Here is a 12,558-nt window from a genome sequence, read left to right as displayed (position 1 = left end):
TATAACATCCCTGTCTTTCCTTGAAAGACCTGTTGATTTAGACACGTTAGCCAGCTATCTTTACTAAAACACTTTACAATGCTAAATATAGTCCACTTCAGTTAAATATGGATATTTTTAAAGAGAAAATCCCAGTTAAACTGCAACAGAAGGACATTTTGTGTGACAATATTTTGCATGATTAAAAATTTAAACAGAATAACAGCTATTTATATTTACAGTTACATGAGGGTAATTACTAAAGCAGACAAAATACTCAGAGCATAATTTAATAATATTTTCCTCTAGCAAAGGTGCCAGAATTGTTATTTGCATAATTTTCACAATTTGTACTGAAACATAGCTAAGGAAAATTGGGAAGACATCTCTCCCCAACCTTTTTTCTTCTGTAGGCGATATGGGGAAGAGACTCATTTATCATAGCGACCCATTTTTGTACAGTTTTCCATCAAAGCCATGACCCTCGTGTCAACCATTAGGTGAAAGAGATGTGATCCATTCATACTTTCTCTTTTGGGGTCTTTTTTTTTTTTTCAATGGCCAGTCTCAGCCAAACTTCAAGGCCCCTAATTATAACATTTGCTGGTTCAAAGATTAACCTCCTGAGAGGGGGATTCTGGACTGTTGGTAACTTGATCAGCATGGTCTTCTCTGTGTCTCCCTCGTTCTGGTTTTCTGGTTCTTTGTATCACAGGAGAGAGATGGTATTTGCACATTCCAAGCATGACTTGAAGACAGCAGCCTTCATTTAGGGCTGTGAGATTCTGAACTCTGTTAGCTGAAATGCCACTCTAGGGAAGCGAACAGAACATTAAAAAAGCTTTAGCTGTAGGTAGTGCAGTGCGAGTAGAGTCAAATTTGAGAGCTGGGACTCGAGTGGACATTTGTCCCTGCTTTCTTCCTTCATAAAATCTGAGTGTTAACTGTGGAAAAGGGCACTGAAGTGATCACTAAAAATGAATCATTGGTGCACCCAGAAGACCTTTATTATGATGCACTGTGAATAACTTCAGCACATGCCCTGGACTTTTCTGTGCACTTATCAGGTAACAAGTACACTCTTATCCTGCCCCACAGAGATTAGAGTCTGCTGAATTAGAATGGCAGAAGAATAGAGTTTTCTACTGATTCAGTCAGTATCCTTCAGAGAATTCAGTGAGAGACCTAGGAGAACAGAGATCCTTTCTTAAAATATTTTAAAATTTGTAAGAGAACTATATATGCATATATACATATTATATATTTCAAAAGAGAGTGAATGAAATATATACATTTCAAATGAGAAAAACCAAGTTAAGAGTAAGCTAAGACTGCTGCAAGCTTCCCTCCGCTTGTGCTATAAAGGATTAGAGTTCCAGTCAATAAACAAAGCCATTTTATGGCTTCTGACGGGTAAATTGAGGGGACTGATTTGGTCAAGGACCAGTATGAGGGTGTTTCTGTTCGACAGTTAACAGGATTCAACATGATATGGAAAATACAGGCGTGCAAAACTATACTACGCCATGCACGTTGCCAGCGAAAGCCTAAAACACAGCCACATTTACATATGTGTCCATCTGTCTGTTTTTACACTTTATTTTTCCAACCAGTGGGTGAAGTGGTTTTCATCCAAGCTGCAGTCTGAATTTCCTCCTCCCGCCCCACTCTCCATCAGATCATATAGACCTATGCAGAGTTTTCAGCGTGGGATTTGTCTCTGGATGCATGTTTGCACAGCCTTGGCTGGCTTTCCTCTTCTCTTCTGGAAGGTTAGCCCATCTTGTGGGCCTGATCTTTCTGCAGCTGACTGCACCAGCCAGGTCTGGCTCAGCCTCCAGGTGCCCCCACCTCCCACCCCAGCCCAAGGCAGGCAGGGAACAGTGTCACAGCCACAGTGCAGGGCCTTGCAGCCAGTGAGAATGAGAATGGAAGTTGCTTTGGGTCTCTTCACTGGAGAGCCTGGTAAATCCTGTGTAAATAGAGGGAACTAACAAAGAATGAGCCCCTGCAGCTCCGCGCTTTTGGAGTCATTTGGGGCTGAATCTGCTAAATGCTGCTTAGACCGCCTGAGAAGTTGAACAGAAAGGAGCAGAAAATCCCCCTTTTCTCCCCTTTCTGCTCCTACCCGGGGGGAGGGTGTTCAGGACCAGGGAAGCTCGAGGTAAGCCGATGAAGTCTTGTTTTTTCAGTGCTCTTTTGAGTGTGAAAAAGGTGGCCTGGGTCACTGTCCTCTCTTTAATGTCGGAAAACCCACACAGTTAGTAAATGTTGCGTGTAAACGAAAGCATTTCGTCGCTTCTGCTCCCCTCCGTGCTCCTGGGCCATGAACTAGTCACTTGAAAAATCGCAGAAAAATTTCGCTGCAACGTGTCCAGACAGTCAGGCGCAGCAGGAGAGCAAGAGAGATGAGTAATTAGCAGGTCGCATCGCTGGCCTCCTCTCCTGCTTCTGCCTTTCCAGCCTCAGCCCCCTCCCCCACGGAGCTGGAGTGGAAAAAGTAAATTGCTTGGGGGAAAAAGATTTACTTTGCGGATGGTTCTTGGACAGAAAGTTTGGCAGGGCTATAGTTTGAATCCAAGCTAGACAGAAGCTCCTTCTCCTTCTCCTTCCTTCTCCTTCTCCCATGCACTTCCTCAGTGGCAAGTCCTAAATTAAACTCCTAGAAGGTGCTACCTGACAACCACAGAAAAAAAAAAGAAAAAAAATCTGTGGGCTCTTGGTACTTTTTTTTTTTTTTTGCAAGTATAGGGGTTTGAACTCCGGGTCTTGCACTTGCTACACAGGTGCTCTACCTCTTGAGCCACTCCCCAGCCCTCTCTCAGTACATTTTAATCCTGTTTTCCAGTAGCATACTGAGGGAAAAAAGACAATGAAATGGTGAAAGAAAATTAGTCCACAAAGTGCTGTGTGCTCAGGTTGCACGGTCACATTATATTCTTTGGAACTGTAATGTTTCTAGTAACTCACTCCCTCTCTCCCACAGACTTGAGAAGGGGCACCATTTTTACACATGGCAGATGACACCTGTCCCAGCCCCCTCTTTGGGGAGGACCATGCATATTTGCTCAAAATGGAACAGTGAGTGTGGTAGGACCAACCCCAGTGTCCACACAGCTGGGGAGGGGAGGGGGGAGCCCCTGGCTTGATGACTGTTCCTCACCAGTGTGCTCCACTCTTCAAGGAAGGTTGTAGTCTCATGAGGTCCTAGACTACATCTAGAGGCCTTTGCTACCCATGCATTCTTCCCATTAACACGTGAGGATCTGCTCTGTACCAGGACTTGGGATTCGAAATTAATAGGACATGTGTTCTGTTTTGAAAAGCTCACAGACAGAAAAATTAGTGAGCAGATAAACTGAGAACAAAAGCAAATTCTCACAGAAGTAGGGAGTGGCTGTTATATGGTAACTGTTCACGGGAGCTGAGGAAAGCCTTAGGAAGGACATTCCCTTCTCACTGGATCTTGAAAGTTGAATAGGAGTTTGCTGTCAAAGAAGAATGGAAAGGAGGGGATAAAAAATGAAGAGAAAGGGCATTCCAGACCTAAGGGAAGCATAAAGGCATGGAATCTGGAAAGACCACTTGATTCAGAAAAGTCTTTAAAATTCTGCAGATGTTCCTGTTTCAAATTCATACTTAATTTGAGATTCAGCCCCACAGGGAGCAAATATGGCCTTACAGATTATGAGTAGTCTTTTTTTGGCAGGGGTGGAGGTGGGGACTGGTGTTTGAACTCAAGGCTTCATCTTCACACTCCACTTCTTGTACCTCCAGTCCATTTTTGCTCTGGTTACTTTGGAGATGGAATCTCGTGAACTGTTGGCTCATACTGGCCTTGAACCATGATTCTCCCCATCTCAGCCTCCTAAGTAGTTAGGAACAAGGCATGAGCCTCTAGGGCCCAGCTCTAATAGATACTCTTGTCTGTGTAAAACTATCTTCTGCTTGTCTCTTGGTTCATGTTTAAATGTACTGCCATCAATGTCTCTTTGGGATACAAATGAAATGAGAGTCTACTGGGCCTCTGCCTGGGGTTTATTTCTGTAGTCGCAAGGCCTAATCCAGTATCTAAATTCACCCTTCATGTCTTCCAGCACTTTGAGGGTGAGGACAGAAGATGTGAGTGTAGGTTTTGAAGGACAAGGGCCAGTGTACCACTCTATGTGACTTTTGACAAGTTACTTAACTTCTTTGAGTCTCAGTTTTATTATCTGTAAAATGGGGTGATAATGGTAAGGATTTCACTCACTTGTTATGAAGATTAAGTAAGGATTGTGACATTGCAGGTGCCACCACCATTACAGGTGGTAATGAAGATAATTAAAGTGACAACAGTGTTGATAAAGAAGAGGGGCTGAGGTTGGGGATGATCTTGAATAGAGAACTGGTGTTGGAAATGCATATTCAACATTACATATAAACAATTTAGGAGCTGTGTAAACTTGTGTATGTGTACACAAGTACATGTGCCTATAGGCAAAATATTCCATTCACCTATAAACATTTTAATACTTATATACAAATTGGTGAAGTGTTTATAAAGCTACAATTTAATTTATACACACAAAGATTTGTCAGCCCATGTAGCATATATAAACATCTGTGTACTCGTGAAAACACCTAATTCCTAGAAAAGGGTTGTTTGGAACATATTGATTATCTATCTATCTATCAATCATCCATCTATCATCTATCATCTATCTCTATCATCCATCCAACATCGATCTCTATCATCTATCTATATATCATCTATTTATCTATCTCTATTATCTGCCTATATGTGCATGAAATTAGTGAATGTTAATTGTGCAAAATGAAAGTGATATTGAATAAAATGAGTCTCTATTGCTCAAAGAAGTGAAGGAAGAAAGACCAGCTCTTTCGGATGGGTTATCATCTGAAAGATACATTGTACAAACACATTTAACTCTTAAACTTGGTCCAAAGTGACAAGTGATGATTAAGTAATGTGCCATCAGCTTATTCAAAGTTCAAATACTAGTAACCAAAGTACATTTTGTCCTAATTCTTTCTCTGAAGATACATCCTTCAGAGGCTGGTTTTAGATGGCTATTAAAGTGGCCTACAAGAGGGGACCGTATCATTTTAATCACAATTCAATGAGGTGTTTAATATACTGCACAGTGATGTCATCAGTGCCACAAGATAGTGACAGCATGGATGAGGTTCTGTCTTGGCTAGTATATCTGGGCTCCAAGGTCAACTCACTACTAGGGTCTACACTAGAGTATCCACTTGGATCATGATAAACCTATTTTTAAAATCCTGACTCTTCAAGACTCTTGCTGGACTGGTTGCTCTTTGAAGCCCTTGCAGACACTGGATGACCTTCTATTTGAGGCCAACTTGGACCCGATCTAGCTCAGTCCCAACCAATGGATCTTAAAACTAATCTCTTCTCTGCACTTAGACCTTTCCCTGTAGAATCAGGACTTGTCTGGATCTGTCATTGATAACAGGATGCAGGCAAGATAATGCTTAGAAAAGAAAGACATCATTTACAATGTTTATGAGAATACCAGTGGTAGTTGATGGATTTTGAAGCCCCCATGTCTGAGCTCCAGTTCATCCTTGGCCACATATAGCTGTGGAATCTTGGGAAACGATTTAAACTCCTGAGCTCACTTTCCTTACTATAAATGTTTGCTTTTAGTGGAGCGGGTGGAGTAAGTAGAAGTAAATAGACTGGACATTGTGGCTGTTGCATCATGTATGTGATGGGACAAGAAGATCACATCCTTGTAGTATTAGACTTGACATAGCACGTCACCACTGGTTTTTCTTTTTAATCATTTCTTTATTCCAAATCTTGAAATTTGTGTCTAAATAGAGACCAGTTTTGGTTAAAGGAATACAATGATATGCCAGTGAAGGGAATGGGAAATTTTTATGACCAAGGACTTATGCATGGGAACTTATGCTGTAGGACCATTCACGATCTTCTCAGAGTGTGCCTATGGCCTCCTTGAATCACTGGATACACAGCTGTGGATATGGATTTTTCCTTCACCTGGAACCCCTTGGTATCTTAGGATTTAGTATCCTTCAACTGGACTGTCTGTCTGCAATGTTTTTCTAGAATGTTGTATGGTAAAACTACTTACTAGAGTAATGCCCTGCTCTGTGCAAAGTCTGCTCACCTATGGAAGATATGTGTGATTTCCTTCAGAGCAGGGGTGTAAACTCAACTAGAGGTGTGCTCTCAGTACTCCAGAGTCTTGAAACACAAGGAGGCTACAGAGATTCCTTTCAGGCCTGCAGACAACAAGAAGGCCCTAGGGGATACCCTCTCAGCTCTAGTCAGCATCAGAAACCTCTGGAGGACTTAGTAACATTCACATTGTTGGTCTAGCATGTAGCATTTCCTATTGGCTAGTTCTGGGGAGGTCCCAAGAATGTGCATTTCTCACAATTTCTTAGCTGAGCCTAAAGCTAGTCTTCATTTTGAGGGCCAGTGTTCATTACCTTCTTTGGTTCTAGTCAACCCTCACCTCCAAAAGACTAGGAAGACAACCAGAAGGCCATGGCATTCCTGCAGTGCATACAGCCCAAGGGAGATGGTCATGGCTCACCCCATTCTTGGGAATAAAGTAGAATGTTAACTACCTTGTCTTCCTGAGGTTGGGTATCATGTCAAGTTAGGCCATCTAGTTGGATGGCTTCCAAAGGTCAGTTAAAGGGCTGGCAGAGTGGCTCAAGCAGTAGAGCACTTGCCTAGAAAGTGTAAGGCCCTGAGTTCAAACCCCAGTACCACAAGAAAAAAAAAAAAAAGAAAGAAAAGACACCCAAAGTTCAGTTAAAGAGCCAGTGCCAGGCTGATTGCATAAGCAAACCCAAGGCACTTGTTAAAAAGACAAATTTCTGGACCTTGCCCCAAGATATTTTGACTCAGTGAGTCTGGGATGAGTCTTTGGGCTCAGGCTGTTAACAACCTCTCTTGAGCATTTAATCTTCTTCCCATGTATCTGTCCACAGGCCCTGAGTATTCCTTCTCATGATCACACACACACTCCACTAATGTGCATCTATTTTGAACATGTTGCCTAAAACAGACAGTGTCTGTGGTCAAGGGATTAGCAACCTGTTAAAGGAAGCAGGTCCAGTGTTTCTTTATTTTTTCATCAAAGGTGGCAGTGTCAGGGGACTGCCTTTGGTCCTGCCATTCCAACAGGCCCTTGTGGGCATGGAGGCCATCAAAGCGGCACCACTCCTGGCATGTTTAGAAGCAAGTGTGTCCATACAGCGGTCACCTGCTACTCCAGAGAGTGAGCTCCCAGTGTGATGATTGTCAAAGAGCAGGGAGAACCCTCCCCACCCCCAGCCCATTGGTCAGTTCAGTCATTCACTGGCACAGTAAGGGAGTAAGGGGAGTAAGTCTGAGATCCCATCAGGCATGGAACTATGCTCTTAGGATGAAAAGATAAGCAAGAACCCGTTACTGTCCTTTAGAATTCTACATTTGGGTCCTAAGTTCAGATGCTAAGAGGCTTGCTACTAGCTTTTATATTCCCTTTGATACATGCATTTCTCTACCCTTCTCGGCACATTAGCTCATCTGTCACCTGTGCCAACGATCACCAACCATCTCATATGCACACATAGTCTTAAAACAAGAAAACAATATCCACTTGCGCAGTTACCAACTCTAGCATCCTCTGCAAACTCTATTTTGGGTTGCAGAACACTCAGAAAAATTTGTCTTTCAAATTTTCCTTTTATTTATTTAGTTATTTATTTTTGGTGGTAGTAAGGCATGAACTCAAGGTCTTGTACATACTATGTAGGTGCTTTACCACTTGAGCCATCCCCCACCCCTCAAAATTTTTCCTTATGCTGTTGTTAGTACTTTGTGCTGAAGCTGGTTCATTGTCATTGGAGGATCAACAATGGCATTTATTGTACTGGGGAGAGGAAAATTCCTCTTTTTGTGGAAGTATAAATACTAATATTAAAAGTCTTCTGTCTAGTAGCTGCTTATCGATATATTTTTATTTATAATTCTTTGTTATCTGGACCTAAATTCAAATATTTTACAACATTTGTATAAAATGGACTGCTTTACATTAAAATTCATGCAATGTGCCTCTTTCTCCAGTTTAAATCCGTCATCAAAGGTTGCTCAAGCTAACTATATTTTTTCTTGAGCTAAATATAGTGAATCATATAGTTTGATGGCATTATCAGCCCTCTGCTTTGAAACAGGAGAAAATGCACTGTGGAAATACAGTCTGTCTTTTAAGGTCATTGATTGGGTTAAAAAGGCAAATGCCTTTTTTTTTTTTTCCTTGAAGTTCCTTCAATTAAGCCATTAACCTTTTAAAATAAGTATATTCCAAAATCTATCAAAAAAGCTAAATGAGATTTTAACAAAATCCTGACAATTTCAGCTTAAACATATACACAGAAACCATATGTGCTTAGGAAGAAATAGACACACACAGGCATTGTTTACAGAGTGTGTTTTTATATTTGGAAGGCACTGGAGGAAGAGCTCTTCCATACATACATTATCTGAAATGTACATTCAAATAGCCACATAGATTTCCCAGGGAGAGAAAGATGTCTCTATCCGTGGGAGGGAGACAGACAGACTGACTGACTTCAAACTTGCACTTGCAGTGTGGATTTTTTTCCTCATCTCAGGGTACTGCTTTTCAAAATCGCCTCAGGCTACAGAACAGCACCTCAGATCCCCGAGGCTCACTGCCTGCCTCCTAATAGCCACTCTCCATCTGTGTCACATGAACGGTTGATGAGATCGCTCCAGTGTCTGTATTTTGGAGAGCACATCTACCCAGGTTAAAATGCTGGGGTTGCTAAGAAGCAGTCAGAAGCCATTAGTGTGGGGGAGAATTTGCCTTGCAGCAGTCCTGGGCCTGGTGGAAAGTGTGTGCACACGTCCCCGTGTGAGCTTCGGGTGTGTGCACGTGCGTGTGTACATATTCCTGTGCAGGTGACCCCCTGATGTACATGGGTGTGCAGAGAGGATAAACAGAGCAAGACTAGACCAGTAGACTCTGTATATCCAGGCCTCAAAAGTCAAATGCCTTTCTTTCCCGCACACTGATTCATTCTTTGACTATTTGGGCTCTCTCTCCCTCTTTCTCTGCTTTTTTTTTTTTTTATCATAACAGAAGGCAAAGAAAAAGAGAACAGCAACTTGGGGGTCATGCTCTAGTGTTTGGGCAGATGGAAGGGAGCTGCTTTGCCTTGGGGCAGGGTGGCTGTAATGAAGTGGCCTGTCAGTCTATAAATAGTGAGGGTCATCTCTTCCATGTGATGGAGGGTATCGCATTGCAGTGAAAATGGAAATGTCAATAAAATTAATCTGCCAGCTCTTTGCTGTGGTTTTTCTGCTTCTCTGGTCAAAGGAGGTTGAGGGTGTTTTTCGGCAAGAAAGGAAAAGCACAGGTACAGGGAAGCCCAGAGAGTGGACGAAGTTTGAAGGCGAGTGACCCAGTGGGCAGGAAGTCTGGGAGGAGGGGGCAGGTCTGGGAGTAGCTGGTGGATCTCTTAGCATTCCTGGGGAAGCTGCAGAGAGTCCAGCTCAGGCTACATTGAGCACAGAGTTTATTGTTTTAGGCTTTCTTGGACAAGGTTTTTACTTAGCATGGGATTTATGGCATTTACTGCTAATGAATGTCTATTCTTAAATTACAAAAACCCCCATCTCAGCGCAATTCCCAGATGTCCTTCCAGGACCCCGGCTTCTTAAACACCAGCAGGGAGCATAAACTCTCCTGTTCTCTGTTTTCCTCTTTCGTGTGGCTCCAGGCTAATGATGTGCGAGGAAAACACAGCCATCTATAAAGCCCACTGCTGTCCCGTATTCTTCATTTATTTTGCATTTGATTATGCCACAAGTCGGATCTTGTTCCTCTCCTTTTTTTAAAGTTATTAGTTCAAATATTAATGTAAGGGTGTGCATACACTGCTGCTCGTGATTGATGCCTTCCCAAAAACAGGAAGACGTGCTCGGATGAATTTTAAGAAAGTAGGGGTCCTGCGATGCCTTGCCAGAAGAGTTTTTCAGATACATAATTTAGATGCCCTCCAGGCAGGCTTTCAAGGCATTTTTGCCGGAGGGCAAGAAAAAATAACTATGACTGTTAAAAGTAAATGATTTTTGCTAATGCACAATTAATGCCAGAGAAAAAGCACAGAAGAGAAAGATGTTGATGGAAACTTCTGATTAAGTGAACAGCCTACCTTGATGTACATCTTCTCTCCCCCCCCCCCATGATAATGGTCAGTGGGTGCAGAGAGCTACAAGTTTTCATGTCATGCAAATGCCCAGTGCAGGGTCACATGAGGAGGACACGATTGGGTGCTTACGAGGTGACAGTTCTAGGAGGGGTTGAGCAGCCAGTGCATTATGTGCAATCAGCAGTGACACAGTTTCTGTCACCTATGCAGGCAGCCTAGAATATATAGACTACAGAACATTTAACTTGATTGCCCAGCAGTCTGTGCTCACGCCGGGCGTGGGGATACCCTCCCACCCAACAGGCTCTAGGATGGTGCTTTTCTCACATTGGAGTCCATAATTGACAAAGAGCTACTGCACTGTGTCAAGCACACAATTATAATTGAATTAATGACATGGGCGAGTGTGAGACACACAAAATTAACATTTGAAGAGGTCTGGTTTAATTTTGTCTTTTACGTATTTGTGTCTCCAATTATACTTTAATGAAAGAGAATAGACCCGCTTCATGGATTCCTTTCACCAAGCTTAGCTGAGCTCATCATTAGCTGCACATTCTTGTTGCTACTCTCTGGATGTTTTCTCTAACGTATTTTCATTTCTTCCTACTAGGGGATGGTTTAGACAACAGTGTCGCTTCACCTGGCACAGGTGACGATGACGATCCAGACAAGGATAAAAAACGTCAGAAGAAAAGAGGCATTTTCCCCAAAGTAGCAACAAATATCATGAGGGCGTGGCTTTTTCAACATCTCACAGTAAGTCAAGATGAAAGAGAAAAAACGGTGTTGTCATGCTAAGTTCTGCCAGCAAGTCATAAGGTTTCATTCAGACGCCTTTTGCAAAAATAAGATGCCTGTTTGTCTCTTGAAATCTGGTGACTCATAGAGTAGTTATTGCTATTCAAAAAGGTTTTTGTTTTAAGAAGCTAGCGATGACCCTTACTGAAAACGGTGTGGGACCCTACACAGTATCTATAAGTAAATTCATTATTGATGCTAAAAGGTATAAGAGCAACTTGAGACAGTGTAACCACAACCCAAGGAGGTGGCTGTAAGGAGCTCATGGATCTATAAAAAGCCGATCACACATTAAGGAAAGCCCTCTCCTCCAGGAGCAGAAAAGGCATTTTGCCACGTGTCCGTCCAGACTCATGGTATGGGTGCTGCTTTAGCCTCTGAAACAGTCTTCAGACATCACAGATTTGTAAGACAAATGCAGAAGGTTTGTAGGCGCTGCCATGCCTTGTTTGTAAGGTGGAAATTAAAGATTCTGTTTTGCCTGTTCAAGTCCATTATCTGAAAAGCTAGCCCCTTTCACTTCTGGGAAAGGATTAACTATGTGCAACATTTCCAAAGTAACGATTTATATCCCCCTGTCTGCAATCAATTTTATGTACGGGTCGGTATATACTGTTGACTCTAAGACTCTCATGACAGACAAATGACAATATACTTTTACAGAGGAACTAGGCATGCTTATATTTTACTGTCCATTTGGAAATTCTTGGAGAAGGAACGGTAAACATTTCCGAGGATGTATCTTCTTTTCCAGGGCGTTCTATCTAAGTGAATGCTTCTAAACAGAGTAGCAGGTTGAAAGCTGAAGGTCTTCTTTGATAATCCAACTTGTGTGTCGCCATGCTGAATGACATTAGTTCCAGTGTCATGGGTCCGGGACAAGGTTCCACTCTTATTTATGGTGGTGGCAACTTATCTGCTCCTCTCACAGAGACACAGAGGGCAAGGGGTGGAGCGATGGTGGGGAAGGCAGGGTGTTAGATTCACAATCCTAAATCGGCCATTTTGATGTCAGGGCATTAGTAACCACCTGAGGTGCATCGATCTGGCCTGTGGTGTCAGGATTAGCTGGGGGGACCAGGAGGCTGCTGAGGTAGTGGTTAGTCCTGCTTTGCAACTAGGGCCATTTCAAAGGTCAGGGCCCTGCACCCACTTGGCTCAGAGGAGTTAGGTAGAACACGGCTGATTACTTAAGCAAAGACGAAATAATGAGTCCTAAGCAAATACTGACTAATTGAAAAGGCTGTAAATCCATTACATATTGGTCAGGGATAATCAGGAGTATTTAATCACTTTTATCTATTCAGGAGCACTGGAGCTGCAAAGGCAGCGCTCTGAACCTTGCCATGTGGTTATTATTCTCATCATTATCAAAATTACTTCACAGCTGTTCTTTGCTACATCACCTCAGCTGGAGATGTACTAACCTGTAAAATGTTTGTAATTTGGAAGTCGAGTGAGTGCAAGAGGAGGGGTGTCTGTCTCATTTTTAACCGGAGGTTTGTTGGTTAGAGTAGCAACTAAGAAAGGCAGGGAGCCACCTATGAC

The 12,558-nt window shown here is 42.6% G+C and overlaps 1 protein-coding gene across 13 annotated transcripts in view; it reads left to right on the top strand.

The window, feature by feature from the left end:
• Positions 1 to 12,558, top strand: part of Meis2 (Meis homeobox 2) — a 202,790-nt gene that overhangs the window by 54,457 nt on the left and 135,775 nt on the right. For all 13 annotated transcript variants that reach the window (XM_074065619.1, XM_074065616.1, XM_074065618.1 and 10 more), the window contains one exon: positions 10,823 to 10,968. In XM_074065619.1, the coding sequence (XP_073921720.1) occupies positions 10,823 to 10,968 (146 nt within the window). The remainder of the gene's footprint in view (positions 1 to 10,822; positions 10,969 to 12,558) is intronic.

Source organism: Castor canadensis, chromosome 2 (genome assembly GCF_047511655.1).
Source record: "Castor canadensis chromosome 2, mCasCan1.hap1v2, whole genome shotgun sequence".
Classification (NCBI taxonomy): Eukaryota; Metazoa; Chordata; class Mammalia; order Rodentia; family Castoridae; genus Castor; species Castor canadensis.
Note: the sequence above shows the minus strand (reverse complement) of the source record. Positions and strands in the feature narration are given on the sequence as shown.